Source organism: Rhinichthys klamathensis, unplaced genomic scaffold (genome assembly GCF_029890125.1).
Source record: "Rhinichthys klamathensis goyatoka isolate OS25496 unplaced genomic scaffold, OSU_Roscu_1.1 h1tg000109l_1, whole genome shotgun sequence".
Lineage (NCBI taxonomy): Eukaryota > Metazoa > Chordata > Actinopteri > Cypriniformes > Leuciscidae > Rhinichthys > Rhinichthys klamathensis.
Window position 1 is genome coordinate 982526 of NW_026606647.1, and position 17437 is coordinate 999962.

The 17437-nt window shown below is 37.8% G+C and overlaps 2 protein-coding genes across 2 annotated transcripts in view; one reads left to right on the top strand and one right to left on the bottom strand.

The window, feature by feature from the left end:
• LOC130087431 (RNA-binding protein 5) overlaps positions 1-17418 on the bottom strand; it is a 31144-nt gene extending 13726 nt beyond the window's left edge. Inside the window, exons 1-12 of the mRNA XM_056253721.1 lie at positions 17378-17418; positions 16660-16770; positions 10809-12363; positions 10368-10457; positions 10113-10182; positions 8653-8726; positions 6388-6459; positions 5980-6268; positions 5734-5891; positions 616-716; positions 378-441; positions 23-107 (exon numbers count right to left, since the gene is read on the bottom strand). Of these exons, the coding sequence (XP_056109696.1) occupies positions 23-107; positions 378-441; positions 616-716; positions 5734-5891; positions 5980-6268; positions 6388-6459; positions 8653-8726; positions 10113-10182; positions 10368-10457; positions 10809-12363; positions 16660-16706 (2605 nt within the window). The 5' untranslated portion in view covers positions 16707-16770; positions 17378-17418. The remainder of the gene's footprint in view (positions 1-22; positions 108-377; positions 442-615; positions 717-5733; positions 5892-5979; positions 6269-6387; positions 6460-8652; positions 8727-10112; positions 10183-10367; positions 10458-10808; positions 12364-16659; positions 16771-17377) is intronic.
• The window catches only part of tnfrsf18 (tumor necrosis factor receptor superfamily, member 18), a 343660-nt gene that overhangs the window by 177573 nt on the left and 148650 nt on the right, over positions 1-17437 (top strand). The gene's annotated exons all lie outside the window — the stretch shown is intronic.

Genomic DNA, 17437 nt, shown 5'->3' on the forward strand with positions numbered 1-17437 from the left:
TGAAAAAGGAAAGACCATATACCTTGTAAAGCAGGTGCAACACCCATAGTCGTATGAGAAGGCGGAGGATAATATTGCTGCTGTGGCGGCTGATATTGATGTTGTTGCTAGAAAAAGAAAAATTATATATGAAAACTTTAATACAAGATATTCAATGAGAAGATGGACCGTTCACACAACGTTAAAACACACTAGATGGAAGTGAACTCCAACCATCTGATATATATGTAGCTGTTTTTCAGCATCTCACGCAATGGGTGCTACATTTTTAAAATGTTGTATCAAGTTAAAGAAAGCTCAAACTTAAAAAACTTGTTAAAAAAACAGTCTAGCTGTCTGTTCATTAACAACTAATGTTATGCATAAAAATGACCTACCATCATAACATCTGGAGGGAATCCCAGGAGAGAAGTGTTTGACTTATCATTGTCTCTCCTATAGCTGCAGTGAAAAGACAAGCAACCTTAAAAGGCTTCAAAACTCAAACAACATCAATTCACATCGCAAATTTCTTGGCTTATGATTTATGAAATGTTTCCTCTAAGAACTAAAACCAGAATATCCATAAAATATTCTTTCATTACTTTCATATATTCCAGCAAAGATGAGGCTTACTTCTGATTTTTTAAAGGCTTGGCAACCTCAGCATAAACTCGGACTCCATCAATCATGATAGGGCGGGGTTTGGTGAGCAGCTCCACCAATCGTGTCACATGCTGTATATAAAAATGAGTGTTATAGTTTCTAATAGACCAACCAACACCATTGAGCTTTTAAAGATATAATATTATATAGGGATGCACCGATCCGATACTCAGTATCGGTATCGGCTCCGATACTGCCATCTTTGCCGGATCGGGTATCGATCAGACGAGGCCGATCCAAATCCGATATTGTGCGTAGGGTAAATGGACTGCATTTATATAGCGCTTTCACAGACCCAATGGCCACCAAAGCGCTTTACATTTTGCCTCACATTCACCCACTCATTCATTCACCGACGTATACTGTATTCTGTGTTATTGTTAAGCCCCACAAACATTCTAAAGCACCATAAAGTTTTCGTGCACTCTATTATAAGTGTTCTGAAGCCATTATATAGTATAATGTGAGATAGAAATTCATATTTAAGTCATTAAATTCAAGATCACGTAAACTTTTCCCTCCGCTGCGGCTGTCAATCATTCTTCATTTAGCATTTAACAGCGCGTCGCGTTCGGTTACGACAGTCAACACGATGAAACTCTCTCCAAGATGATTCAATGTTACTATTATTATACTTGATCTGTAGATAAAGGTCTATGTTTTTGCATAAAACAACTATCTTGCTGGACTTTATTGCTGTAAGTTAATCATGTTACTTTCTACCAGGCGTCTGTTAGATCACAACACTAGAGTAGAGTCAGAGCACTATAATTGTTCTTCACGCGCACAGTAACTGACATTTAAAACTGTGAAAAGAAAAGGCTCAAACTATTGCATAGATAGATACTGTATAATACACTAGTAGTATATATCTATGCAAAGCACAAAGGAAAGACATATTGATGCGTAGTGTAACACTACGCATCAATATGTCTTTCTTTTGTGCTTTGAACTTTTCAAAGCGGACTCGACGCGCTGCGCGCTACGACTCCATGTGGCTTCAAGCGCATCATTCTGCGCTCGGGATGCGCATAAGCGCTGTGTGCCGCACTGTATTGGCCTTTCGCCGGCCCCTCCCCCAAAACGGCCATTGTCCAATCACACATCATAGCAACCGTTACTATGTGAGCAGGTCCGTCAAACATTGACTCCAAGTAAGATGGTGAAGCGGTGCGCCCACGGCCGATAGATTGTCTGGAGTACCCCGATAGATACTAGGGGTGGCACGGTACATGAAAAAAGATCCGAACCGTTCGGTTCGCTTGTCTCGGTGTGTGTGTCTCACGGTTCGACGCATGCGCGATGTAGCCTCGTGCCCGTATGTGACCTCAGACGCGTTTCCTTTTCGCGCCAAATAAGACGTGTGTGGACTAGGGATGGGCATTTTTCAAAAATAATGCATTCGAATATTCAGGCTCATAGAAATCCAATATTCGAATATTCGTTTAGCCTATTTAAATGACATTTAACGAAAAAGACGTTATTTTTTAAGTACATTTTTCAAAAAGTTTGTGTCACCATTTCTTAACAAGCTTACGATTAGGCAATACACAACAAGCTTACAATATATGTTAAAGTTTTCTTTTAGTTGAAAACATTAAACAGTTGGCCTATGTGTAAACAAAATATAAATAACAAAAGGATTTAAGCTCAAGCAGCGCGAGCGGAAAAAAAAACGCCTAATAAAGCAGACTGCGCCAGATATCGAACAGAACGTACACACACACTCGAGTCAGCATGATTATCGTGTATATTGTTTCACGTTTATGTTGAGAAAAACAATAATGTCCACATGCAGGGGCGCCGCCAGCAATTTATGCTCGAGTGAGAAAACGCGCTGCACTGACAGACAGACACAAACGGTCACGGTGTTATAAGTTTCTAACAGCAATTTTCGTTTTCTGTTCTTAAACCTGTCTCTCTCAATGAAACTTAAGGGAAGTATATGTCTAAAAAAATAATTTTGCTATTAGATAAGTTATCATCTCTCGGATCACGTGCGCTACAGCTGCGCTTACCTGCAGTCGTAGTGATGGACAGCTGTCTTTCCTCAGTCGCCTGCTGTTTGGATTTCATGTGATTTCTCATTGTGTTGATGATATTATAACTCAGATTAATTAATTCATTTGATCAAAAGTAATTCCCTTCTGTAAGATCATTTAGTAACATAATTTTCAACTAGTAGTCTAATTCCAAACTTCGCGAGGCAGACGACGACGACGACATTATGTGATCAAATACAAACAACTTGTTAAAAACGCACCACAGCGCCACCCAGAGGATTTAGTTATAACTGCGAGTTAGTGCTTGGGATTTATCAGGGATTCACTGCATTTACGGCCAGCAAAGCATTTAGGCTACGGCTTCATAAATTCGATAAAATTCGAATAGTATTTTATTTTTCGAATAATAATTACAGATCGAATATTCGAAAATTCGAATATTCGTGCACATCCCTAGTGTGGATATACATATACGAGGCTTGTTCGACTTGAACCGGCGCTGCACAGAGCGATCGGTGAATGACATCAAAGTACCGCGAGAGCGACGGCTCCGTATGCTTTTCAATCACTCTCGCGGTTCTTAGATGCAATAAACCGATCGCTCTGTGCAGCGCCGGTTCAAGTTGAACCCGCCAGTAAAAGTGGAGTATGGAGTGCTGCAGGTCACCTCATGCGGAGAAGTGGCAAGTGGGAGAGATAAGGAAGGCTAACCGGAGTTGGAGGATGCGCCAGCGTCGTATAAGTCCGGTGTGTGGGAACATTTTGGATTTCATGTTATGATATTTAAATATATAGCAGCTACAGTGGCACTTTAAGTTTAGATAAGAACTCCAGTCATATGTTTCCAAATACTGCACTTTAATTTCAAGTGAAAAAAGTGTATCCTCACTCTCAGGGAATAGAAGCATTGTTGATACTGTTTTTGTGTTGAGGTTGAACTTATGTTTCACTTTATGATTATGGCCTTTTCTATTGCTATAGCCTAATTATAGGCAATTATGTTTCATGTATTTTGACTTATTTAAAAGAGAGTTTTAAGAGTTCCTCTCTTTATCTTTTAAAAGATACAATTTTTGTAAGAGCTACACTTAAGTTGGTAGTTTGATAAATGCAAGTTAATTTCAATCTTTGTGTGCTAAAATTGCACATAAGTTCCTGTAGAGATAGTGATACACATTATACTTTTTTTGCCAAATAAACGAAAAGCATGTCATCAATGTCTTCTCTCTTGCTGTATCAAAATCTCACCTAGCTTTCCTCAGAGATGGTCCCAATAATGTGCTTAAAGTCAAGTAAAATTCAGTTTGTGCATGATTGCATGATATAACATTTTTGTTAATACTGTATCCTAAATTGTGGATAATTAAGCTATATATATCATTTGCTGAAGTACATTTCTGGAGTGTTAAAGATTAAAAGAAAAAATAACAACAAGAACCGTACAGAACCTAAAACCGTGACCCTAAAACCGTGATACAAACCGAACCGTGGGTTTTGTGAACCGTGCCACCCCTAATAGATACCCCGATAGATTGTCTGGAGGAGTTGTGTTCTTTCTGTTTCCAAAGCCGAAAACACAACGTGAGCGGTGCTTACAATGGATAAAACAGTGTGGACGGCCCCACTCCCAGTTAAATGTGTCGAACATGGTTAACTCTGCGGCAGCGTGCGTGAGACAGACACTGAGATTAGTCAAAGAAACATGGAGAAAGCAGATCAAGAGGATCCACAAAGAAATTACGTTTTCTAAAGGGTTGTGGTTAACATGATATTCTCGGGGGAAAATGAGCGGGAGTCAACTAGAGCAGTCCAGCACCCGTAGACTAGTTTAGAGGAGTGCACTTTCGCAACGGGGAAAGCATGAAGCTTACTTGACAACATTAGTTCATATATCAATATCGTAACGAATAGAAATAACCTTAAATAATGTATGGTTATCTGCATCTTTCTGTCTCTTATGTATAGTTACTTTTTAAACACGAAAATCGCATTCAGCATGACACGCAAGCGGTTGCCATGGTAATGAACAACCTGCTTGTTAAAGCGAATGTATAATCCTGTATCTGAGGCAAAACTACTAAATATGCAGCGCAAGTTATATATTTCTAACTCCAAACAATTAGCCACTGAACCAGCTTATAAAATCTTATTCAAGGCTGTGCTGGTTGCATTTGAGGTACAGGTCATGGGGTTTCTCAGATTTCGCTTGAGACCGGTAAGCATTCGCCTCGATAGTAGTCGTGTATCCTTCATTGCGTATTTTTATATTTTGAATATATCCCTCCACTGCACACTGTAACCCCTTTTGCCTCGATCTGGAGGATATCGCTGAGGTATTGCTCCAAAAAAGGTCTCTTCCCGTCATGGCAATCTGTTGCGCTGGTCGTTTTTGACCATTTGTTTGACGGGCGCAGTAACAATAACTAGGGGGCGTGGCTTTTGCGAACGGTCAAATGGAGCCTTTCTTATCATAATACAGTGACGCAATGAAAGATTATTAATAGCCTTTCTTGTTCTGTCCTATCTATCATATGTTGCTGCCTCATTAAACAGCTGTGCTATACATTTAAAACATTTTATAGTAGCCTAGGCTATATCTAAAATAATTTATTTTTGTTATCTTGTTTTTCATGAATGTATTTTACAACAAAACAAAGAACAATGTGTAACGTTTTACCAGATTTAGTGTTACACTGTTACATTGTCTCTTATTTGTTCCCCACTAAATGTTTTTTCACTAAATGTTCAGATTTTATACAATAATTGTGCACTCATGATTTTTTTCTAGACTAAATTTCACTGCTGAATTATCCACTAATCTAGTTTATAATAGCATTTTTGTCATAGATTATGATCATATATTTTTTTTATTTGTTGTTTTTCTTTATAATGAAGTTGTCTGTATTAAGTAGATTGTGTTTAACACACAAGAGTGATTATCAGTTCAACAGACAGAGTTATAGAAATTCTACTTGATTTAAAAAAAAAAACTGCGCTGGTATCGGATCGATTCTGAAAAAGATGGTATCGGTGCATCCCTAATATTATAGTTAGCATCATAATATTGTATGAAGGAATAATATACCTCATGCGAATCCATATCAACAAAGCAGAAGCATTTGGATCCAGGTGACTTCCCTTTAACCAGACGTACATTGCGCTCATCCAGGTACGCAAATGGATCGAGTGCTTGCAAAATTGTCTCCACGGTGGTGGTGGGCAAAATGTTCTTAATAATCATTGCTATAAATAAACATAAAAAATTTTGAACAATCTGCCACCTTTTATTCAGTTTTCTTTTAGAAAATGTCATTCACAGTTGACCACTTACTCTTACTCTCCTTGAAGATTGGATCTGAGGGTTGCAAGTTTTGTCGTGGTGCTCTCTGATTGGTCCATTCCTCGGTCTGTTGCTCCACCTCCTGCTGTTGTAGCTGCTGGTCCACTTGCTGTTGCCATGCTTCCGGAGTCAAGTTGGAGCTTCTCTGCCACACACCTTGAGAGGCGGGATCCTGCACAGGTTCAGCATCGGTTTCCTCCTTTATATTCGGTGGCAAGACTGGATTTGGTAACAAACCGTCATCGCTGGCTGGAGCAGCTTTAGTTGGTGGTTCAGGATACTGCAATCCAAATAACATTATTATATTTAATGATTTCAATGGATGAGTTGCATCATAGTTAAAATCAATACAAATCTCTACCATATAAAAACAAAGCTTTACCAAAAAGAAAAACTCACCTGTTCTTTCACATTTTTGTCAGGCTGGATATATTTGAGCAGAGCAGTCTTGTCACCAACCTTAACAGATCCCTAGAAAACAGGAATAAAGTATTTTAATGCTAATTTATTGACATCTTCCCAAAAAAACAACCCAAAAGAAAGGTATTTCCAAAAAATGCCCAGCAAACCCATTTGAGGCCATAAAAACAGGCAGGTCTGATCTGGGCTTTGCTTATGCCCAGGGTTTGGACTAAAATATGCATTTATCTGCCTATTTAAAACAGACACTACAATGTGAAAATTTTGAAGTATACCGGTAGTAAAATCTTTCTGTGGTTATATATGGTTTGTGTACTATCACCTTAATGTGAATGCTAACTATATAGTAATGTCAAACTATATACTAGAAGCAGATCCACTGCACATTAGTCATCCGTAAACAGGACTAATAAAGAGAAAAGTGCACTTCTTGCAAGTGTGCAGACAGATAGCAGGGGAGAAACTTGCTAAAGTTAACCACTAGTACACACTTCACTTTAATAATGGGTTAGATGGCCACAGAATTTAACTCAGAGGGTGAAAATGGCTCAAAACAGCAGTGACATTCTATATATACTAGGCCATCAACCTTTCACCTTTTAAATCACATACATTTATGCGGTTTATAAATAGGGTTTCAAAAGACAGTCCATAAAATGGCTGGCCCATCGGGAAAAGTCCTGCTACTCCCTACTGTCGCCAGTTCATGCCTGATCAAAGAAAAATACTGTTTATGGACAAATGTAAAAAAAAAAAAAAAAAAAGATCTTTAAAAAGCTCTTCAGCTTTTAGGTTGAAAGATCATTCTAGGTAAGTGACCTAACGGTGTTATGTGATCAGCGTTTTATCATCTTACCCACCGTCATGCTGGACCACTGTCCCAGTGATTCGTTGTAGTTTTTTTTTTTTTTAAGTGCATCAAGTACATAAACAAAAGGTTTTTTTTAAGTTATCCTGCTAGCTGGCCAGCAGAGAAATAGTTTGTAGTTTCAGGAGAAACAAGAACCCTGAGCAAAATTATTTTCTGAAAGGTACTTTGGCAGACATTTAACAAAAATGGGGGAAATCATATGCTGATACAACCAGAACAACTCACAGGGAATTCAAGTTTCAGCACAACTGCCAAAAAGCTTTCAATACAAACCCAAGCAAACTTTAGTTTTTGTACTCGCCTTATATTTACAGTAAAAGTTTCATTAGAAATGCGGAAATACTACTACACACAAGTCTAGATTTTCCAAGTCTAAAATGTCCAGACAAACATCAGCATGGATCTCTACACATCCAGATACACACAACAACCATGAAGCCAGTCAAGCTGGAGTAAGCAGGAATGGAAAGAACAAGTTTGTTGTGCTGGATGAGATAAGATGCCCAAACTCAAGATGATGAAATCACAATCCAGGCAAAGAGGAATAAAAGCAGAACCAAAGAGCACATTTCTGGAACTCCATAACTCCGTAAGGATGAAAGATAAGTGTTGACACAGCACAAGCATAATACTGACTCTGCTGCTGTGTGCATAACAGCATAAAGCTTCACCTACAATCGTAGAACAACCTATTAATCAAAAATGTAAACTGGGGAAAACAGCAACTACCACTTTCCCTTTAAGTCAGCAAAATATGGCAATCTACAAAAGGAAGCTACATAGAGCATTTCAGTCAACACAGAAATCTTGAAAATCCAACGTTGAATCATTGTAATCTAAGAAAATACAGGAGGCCCCAAGAGGAATGCATAATTTTGCTTCATTACCACTTCAGAATGTGCCAGTGGGAGCAAGTAAAAAGTGATCATAAGACCATGACAAGCTGGACAAATGAGGGGGAAAAAAATATTATACGGTTGAAAGGAATATCAAGAGTTGAAGAAATGGTTGCTGCACAACTTGTTGCACATAAGGAAATACAATTCCAAACTCAGTATGCAGTGTAACTATTCATTAAACTATCTATTTCTGTGTAAAGAGTTAAAAGCAAGTACTCAGCTAATACGCCTATGGCAATCATCAAAGAACATTGGATTCCTTAACACTACGCTCACTTGCTACGTCTGAAAATAATGTTGCAAACTAAGTGGCGTGTTTTAATTGGTCATGATTAATGAGTGGGAAAGGTCTTTTCTTGAAGGTCTCCCATCTACCCCATTCCCACCCAGAGCCCAGCCACCTCCCCCTCCCCAGGCCCAAGCCTTCTTCCTGTTAGCAGACAGAGCCGTTGGATGAGGACGAGGATGGGCCACCTTGTTGGATTCCATGAAGTGGACAGCATCCTCGAGGTTTAAAAACTCCACATAGGCCGTATCGTAGCTGTAACCTGGGAACAGCATTTGAAATACAGATGGGTTTGCGTTAGTTAATGCAGGTAAATAGGAGAATTTTCAAGAGAAAATAAGCAGTGGTTCGTTTCACGAAACATGTCATAAAGCGAATTCATACAGGATGTCTTTTGCCTTTTTTGGCACATTTTATTTCATTAGCAACTTTGCTTTTAATTGTTTGAAGTCAGTGACAAAGAATCAGAGCAGCCTCAACTCAGAGACACTTCAGAGCCCAAGATATACATTTATAATAAATAAATAAATAAAAATAGTAGTAATAGAAAAATGAGAACCAACGTGTAAAAGAGAGCTTAATCAACACTACAGTGACTAAAACTGAGTTGCTAGTAAATGTCTAATCACATTACACCTAAAACACATCATATAAGACCCACATGCAACAGCAACAAACTTGCAACAGTTTGAACAATTAAAAAATAAAGTTTAATAAAGCAAAGAAGTGTATGGGATCACATGGAATATATTGGATCTTTAAAAACCTGAACTGATTTATTAGATTATGAATACAATTATGGTGGGGAAAAAAGAAGACACTATTCACTAATAATTAATTGAAGTTCTAGGGATGCCATGGCTACAACATGATGTCATGTTAACATCACTGCAAGTTTAAACAAATGAAAGATAATGTAATTAAATGCAGTAATTTAAAAGAAAATTCCATGACTTTTGTAGTCATTTATGATGTCTGGATAAGAATTATTAAATAGCATTTTACAGAAATGGAAGATTCTTCTAGTTAAATAATTTAGAACTATGCTAAGATGTAAAAGTATAATGACTACAGATTTTTTATTTTATTATAATTATTTTATTAATTTCCCAAAATTTGTATTCCCAGCATTATATTTTTAGGGTTTGCAGGGAACACTGAACAGCATATTGGTATATTGGATACAGTCTTTTGTGGAGGAAGGAAACTATTCTGGCATATTCAAAAACCACTGAAACCTTTTCAAACGAACCCAGAGAAGAGCATTTTGCAGCAACACTTCGTAGGGCTGGTTGGTATCATCACAAAGTAGGGATGGTTGGTATTTGCGTTTCGACAGTTATTGACTTGTTTATAAAGAGATCCGTGTTTAAGAAATTCCAAATTCCCTCCAAACGCATACCACCTTAAAGATGGAAGCTGCTCAGAGAAAATTCAACCTCCCGCACAAGAACATGGGGAAAGGGGACAACAAGAGATCCTGTAGCATGTTCGGAATACTGATGAGCATTTCTTTAGAAAGCAAAAGCGACTCAAATGCAGAAAGTACAATCGATGTAAAAGAGACAGTGAGCGTAAGATTCGGAGAGCGAATAGCGAAATGTGGTTGCGAATCGGTCAACAATGTTTACAATGAACAAAATCTCACCTGGCACGACGTCCTTTATTTTCATGCCCTGCATTGGCACACCATCACGAACTGCGAAAGCATCCAAAATCTATTAAATAAAAAAATAATAATTAAGAGTAAATACAAAGAATGCTACAGACAGATTCAAAGACAAAAACACTTCCTTTGACAATCATTACAGTAATTTATCATGTTTTTTAAAATCTATTAAGAACTATTTTTCTAAAAATAGTATGAAAATTATCACAGTCTGAATAATAAAATCTTGCTCACCTGCTGCATTGTGGCAGTTTTAGGAATTCCAGAGATGGAAATGGTTTTTGAGACTTTTTCCTGGACACCTGCACTCCTGTAATCCTGGTCCTTTTAAAATTCACAGCAGTTTAAATATTCAGATGATTCACAAGACAATTTCTAATACTAGCACGTCTGAATGTACATTAAGTTTTAAATAATCGTTTACGTAAGAAGCGAAAAGAAATGTTATATTATCCATTATGTCATATGAATTACCATATGTCACAAGAATTACCCCCCATGGGGGATGAAAAACATTAAGGCAATTTAAAGCAAAACATTTTTTTTTTTTTTATGTACATAGTATTATTTTATTTATTTTTTAATATGTATATATTTAATGCAAGTCAGAAAAAATTTGTAGTTGGAATAGAAAACTATTTTCTTGTTTTCCATTAAACAAAAACAAAATCCAACCTGAGAACCAGAGTCATCTGGTCTTTGAGCTGGACCCAGTTTGGATTCCTTGACATCTTTCTCAGGGGCTTGAAGATCCCCAAGATTGTAGTCGTATTTGCGCCCTGAGCCAGTGCGGTAATCAATGTCCCTATAATCCTGATCCTGTCGCTCACCTCGATTACCCTGGTTTTCCTTTGGCCCAGACACCAAGCTTTCTCTCGGTGGTCCCTGATCTGAAGCAATGTCACTGGGTCCCTTAAAGGGCACATGATCACTTGCGAAATGATGCTCTTGTTTTAGCGGGTTTTTGTCTTGGAAATATGGAGGTCGAATACTTCCTGTTGGTGCAGTTCTGTCAGGCTTTTCGTCTCGGTCACTTGGCCAGGGTTTATCACCTTCTCTAATTGGGGCATTTAGAGGGGGATCAATTGGAAGAAGAGCTGGCTTTGGAGTTGTATCTCTGGCTGGGAAATCACTAGGAATATTTTTGTCCCAGTTTTGGAGTTTGGAGTCTCTTTCTGATCGATTAAAGCCTGTGCCGTCTTTTCCCAGAAACCCAGACTGCCTGTCTCGGTCTCTGTCCTTGAACTGAGACCGCTCTCCAAGATCTACATCTTTTCCACGGCTAGAGAAAAACTTCTCTGGCATCTCTCTCGGGAAAACTGGCGGCGTTCTGCCCATCATCGGTGGAAGAGTCTCTCGGTCCCTCATGCCATGGCTGCGCCACTCTTCTGAGAGTGAATCAATTTCTCTTCCCCTGAAGCCCATGGGGCTGTCAATCGGCTCTGGGAATTCTCTATCCCTGAGGGTCAACTCGTCGGCTCTGATCATGGATTCTGGGCCACCACGGCCCAATGGCATATCAGGTCTTCCTCTGATATCCATGGGAACACCATCATTGTCTCGAAACATTGGAGCAGGCTGGTCCCTAAAATCATTGGAGGATCCCATGCGGTTTCTCATATCCATATCAGATTCAAACCTTCCTCTTGGATTAGGTGGAGGAGTCACACCACGTCTTTCAAAATCCATCATCGGTCTGTCTCTGGAGGGCATGTCCATGCTGAATCCATCAATGCCACCCATTCGTGACCTTTCCCTATCTCTCATGTCCCCAATATCTCCATTTCCACCCATAGCCACCATAGCAAGTCTCCTCCTAATGTCAATGGGGGGAAGCCCAGGCATATCCATTTGGAATCTCTCCCTCTCCCTCATATTCATGAATCCGTCCTCCGGCCCCCTCATATTACCACCTTGTATGTCTCTGCCGCTCATATCCATTGGTGGTCTGGATTGACCCATAAAGCCTGGAGAATTCTGAAGGTTGTTTCTCTGATCCATTTCAAAACGCCTTCGAAAATTCATGTCCATTTCATCTCCAGGCCTGAAAAATTCTCGGGAAAGCTCTCTTCCTCGGTCATGAAGACCCATATCTCTTCCTCTCATATCGGGTGGGCAGTCGAACCGCCTCATGTCCATGGGTGACCTGTCAATATTCATGCCATCTCTACCTCTGAAGTCCGGTATTGGGCCATCTCTACCTTCAAACATGCCTCCACGAGGTTCCCCACTGCAATAAAATCAGACACATTAGTGCAACCTTGCAATCTTTTACTTTTTCTCAAAACATAAACTGACTCACAAAGATGTAATTCATCACATTAACAATGTACATTTTCCAAAACCAGAAACTGTCCAAATAATTTGTCAGAGAGTATATCTGTATATAGATATAGGTATACAACAGTACCTAGTGTTTTCCAATAAAACCTAATAGATGTTTTGCTTGAAAAATGTGCTTGAGATATACAATACTGTGCAAAAGTCTTAGGCCACAATTAGACGTTGTTTTAGCAATGGTATAATGACCCGACCATAATTATTTCTCAGTCTCTTTATTTGAATATGACCAGAAAATACAGAAAACTTGTATGCAGTATTAAAAAACAGAAATAAACTGGAAAAAACGGTTTCTATAGGTTTAAAGTGGCAAACATTAAGTGATCTCCCCTTACACTTGAGCAATAGCAGGAACCAGGCTCTCTTAAACCTAAATGGAACGGAAAAGGACTGGAAGGCCAAGAAAAGGTTCAAAATATGAGTCAGAAAAGAATTCAGAGTTTCTACTTTGAGAAACTGGAAGTAGTCCAGGAGGTCACACTAAATACTGATTTTTGCTTAAAGAAGCAATTTTGTTCTGAATTTGTGTACATATTTCCTGTATTTTCAGTTTGTATCTTAAAGAGACCGAAAAATAAATATGGATGTTCATTAAAACTTTGCTAAAACAACAAAGCTAGTAGTGGCCTAAGATTTTTGCACAGTTCTGTATTTCTTGAAAATAAAGGCTATTTGGTTTGATACTGTGTCTGCTAGTTCAACACAGGGTATCTGCATGGTAGGGGTGTAACGATATTTGAACCAAACTGAAAAACCGCGATACACCACCCACGATACTTTGGAAGCTTATGTGTAGCAATATTCAATTTGAAATGTAATATGCAAAATGATAATGAAATATGTAAAATGACAATGCAATATGTAAAATGGCAATGCATTTCTGTATTTAAATTTACATTTTTCATTACATTTGTGCAACGTTTGGTGCAAAATGAAAATGATAATTCAATTATATAATTTACATTTGCCATTTCATAAATATGTTTTAATATGTAAATTGAATACATATTTTAACGCTTTATAAGTTGCAAAATTAAAATGAAAATGTATTAAAGAAATTATTAGATCTGTTTAAAATGTTCAAGCAAAAACTGTAGCAAAATGATCATTTAAATGTTATTTTTCTTAATTGCATTTACACTCACAGTTAAGACACTTGCGATTGCATTTTCATTAAATGTCCCGCAATGAATGTAGCAAAATTCAATGTGCAAATTGAAAATGCATTCCGAGCCGATCACGCCCCTGCCCCGCCCCCTCCCGCTCTTGTCAATCACTGCATCAAGGCGGAGCTCGGCAACATTTTGAGGTGTTGGAAGGAAACATGGCGGCGGCAGAGCTGGTACGAGCGTAAATTTACTGGCAGATGAAGGGGAGCGTGAACACTAACAGAGAAATTGTAGTGTTTCCGAAGATTATTACGCGTCTGCAGGTGATAGAACAAGTGCGTTGTTGGACGGTCTGGGAGAATGTTCTGCCTTATCACCCGTTTGATGTCAACATTATGCTGCGCTGTTGTTATCTGATGCAGGACTCTGTTAATGATGGTTTCGTTTTGTATTAAATATTCTCATTGTCTGTTACACATATGCTTAACTTTATTCTTATTACTATTAACTATAATTACCCAATAATGTTGTAGATCCTACAGGTTTTCTTTGCAAATGCACCTACTCTAAAATCACAGAATATGACGGGTCAAATTCATAGCTACCAAAAGATTTGACCGCTCTTTATTTCTTCATAACTGACTGTAATGTTCAACAAAGTGACTCATGTGATGTTTAACCATCTCCCTTTTCTATTTCATAAAGCATATTGGTCAGATATTTATAAATATATAGGGTCATCACTCATCACGGAATCTGCCGGGTTTTGATGTCATCGTCTATAATTGGTCTTATATTTTAAAAACCGAACCCGCACAAACAAAACTTTAACCGGCACAAACGAACGAGACTATTTTATTTGGAGGATGTGGGGGGCTGGGTGACCTCAGAATGACCTATAAATATTCTTTAAATATCTAAAAAATCGAAGCAGCACAAACAATAAAGCAAAGTAACAGCACAAATGAAGTAAAAACGATTGAGCCTATTTTGCCAACGTTTTGCATTGGGTGGGGGCGGGGCCAACTTCACGCAGTGATTGACAAGAGCGGGAGGGGGCGGGGCAGGGGCGTGATCGGCTCGGAATGCATTTTCAATTTGCACATTGAATTTTGCTACATTCATTGCGGGACATTTAATGAAAATGCAATTGCAAGTGTCTTAACTGTGAATGTAAATGCAATTAAGAAAAATAACATTTAAATGATCATTTTGCTACAGGTTTTGCTTGAACATTTTAAACAGATCTAATAATTTCTTTAATACATTTTCATTTTAATTTTGCAACTTATAAAGCGTTAAAATATGTATTCAATTTACATATTAAAACATGTGTATGAAATGGCAAATGTAAATTACATAATTGAATTATCATTTTCATTTTGCACCAAACGTTAAACAAATGTAATGGAAAATGTAAATTTAAATACAGAAATGCATTTCCATTTTACATATTGCATTGTCATTTTACATATTTCATTATCATTTTGCATATTACATTTCAAATTGAATATTGCTACACATAAGCTTCCATACGATACGTATCGCGATACTCTCATGGCGAACCGAACACGCCCCGCCCCCTGCTGCCCCGCCCAGCCCCGGCTCATTGCACCTCATGTGTTATGTGTACACAACCAATACAGGGCTGTTGCCTAACCACCATTAACCACATATAATCGCAATAAGCTCAGTGTTTTGTTACTTTTGATAATAAGCAAGGTGTGATCTTTCAAATTATGTCTATTTGATCACGAAATGCAAACAATAAATGCCGTTTTGGCGCTCTTAGATGTGGCGTGACAGATATCACTGTATGCATGCGGCAGCGCGGAGCGCGATCATCTCTTCCTCAGTTACAGAATAAACATGAATGGACACCCGAAGGTATGTTGAAAGATACAGTATACTTACTGAAAGGCATCATAACTCGTGTAAACACTCAATCAGTGTTTCAACAGCGGAAATACGTCAATAAAACGCTTAGTTTTTTACATAGCTTTATATTTACCTCAGGCAAGTCATTCAGTGTCCACAGCTTGCTGGTTTGCTAACTCTTTCACTAAATAAATGCTATATATTAGCCTATATATTATATTTTACTTAACCTGTTTATGATATCTTGATTATTTAATGTATGTTTAAAATAGTTGTCATGAAAATAACAGCAACTGTTTAAATTATTATATAACAATAACAAATTAGAGTAACAATATGTTAATGCAAAAATTGCCTTATGTGCAGTTTACATGTTTTCATACAATTTGTTATTTGAGTGTTGATTATTATTATATCATTTAGGCTAAAAGTCTAGGCTCTGTTGTTAAGCTTTAATGTTATAGTAATGTGCAAGTAAGGGCTGTAGTTTACAGCATTAGCAGATAATTTTGTTATCCTTGAGAAACGTTTACTTGTAATTGAATTAATTTAAAGACAAGGACACAATTTGTTCATTAAAGCACTGTTTAATAAAAAATAAAAGCAATTTTAGCTTTCTAAACCCCCCCACCCCACCGAAATGAACCGAACCGAGACCTCAAAACCGTGGGACGAACCGAACCGTCAGGTTTGTGTTTTGTTACACCCCTACTGCATGGTTTAAAAAAAATCAAATTTAAGGCTTGCACAAATAAAATTAATATTGTATGATTAACATCTTAACAGTAAAAGGACTGTAAAATGATGATGTGAAAAACAACAACAGTTCAAAAACCAAAGTATTATAAAATAATAAACCTCACATTTCAGCCTTTAAATCATTTTTTTAAGAAAAGGAATTTTATATTCCTGTTTTTCTGTCCTCTTGAAATTATAATTGCGACTTTTTAATACCATTTAAGATAAGCCGTTTACGACCTAAATTTAAGACTTAAGACTAAATTTAAGGCCCACAGTTATTGTGTTCTTAATGTTCAAATATGTTTTGGGTTATTTCATAAAATGTTTCTTCCATCACATGGCAAAAGGTTGCATGTCCCACAGTATACAATAAAGAACCAATAGGAACACAACAATTGATGACATACTGTTGTTTGTGAGAGCATCCGATGAAGTGTACTTGATTTAAGATCTCTTACCGAAAGGGCATTCCTCCTCGTGGTCCAGGTCTTGAACCGTTCCACATTGTGTTCCTCCTCTCCTTGAAACTTTCCCTTCAGCACGAGTTTCGCGTGCAGAACGTCGTTTCACTTGGGAAATAAATAATAGAACTGATCATGAAAGATCATTTAATCTATTGTCACATAACGTCCAATATTCTGAGATATACTGTCATAGAAGGCATAACGCATTTCATTAACTATTAAACGTTCTAAAAGGCAAATGCATAGCAACACGACGAGGTCTTATGAAAACCGTTTTAATGCCATTTTTCAGGGAATTTGGGATTGAGTTTCAGACGGAAAAGCAAGTAACGTTACGTTGTCAAACCCTCATGCTAACACAATACGTCTGACTATTGTGAGTATCTAAAAGCGCTGAGGTCAAACTAGATGTCAAATACATCGTTGTGTGAGTAATACAAATGAGCATCATGTCAAAATACTAGTTTGAGAACTCAAATATGTATAAATAAGGCGGCAGGTTATTTCTTCATTCATCTCACAAACCCGCCGTCATAAAAGAACGCTAACGTGCTAACTTTAGCTCTTAGTCAAGACATTTTCTTCATGTCACGTAGATATGGACGAATTAAACAACGTTTTTTTAATCCATCTTTATTTTAGAAAAAGCAACAACTAAAAATGGAAAATGTCTTCTCCTAAATGTCTGTACAAACATTTTAAGACGTCTCACCTAGCTTGTTGTGTTCTTTCCGCGGGGTCCTTGGGTTTACCAAAAGAGGCGGAAGAGTGC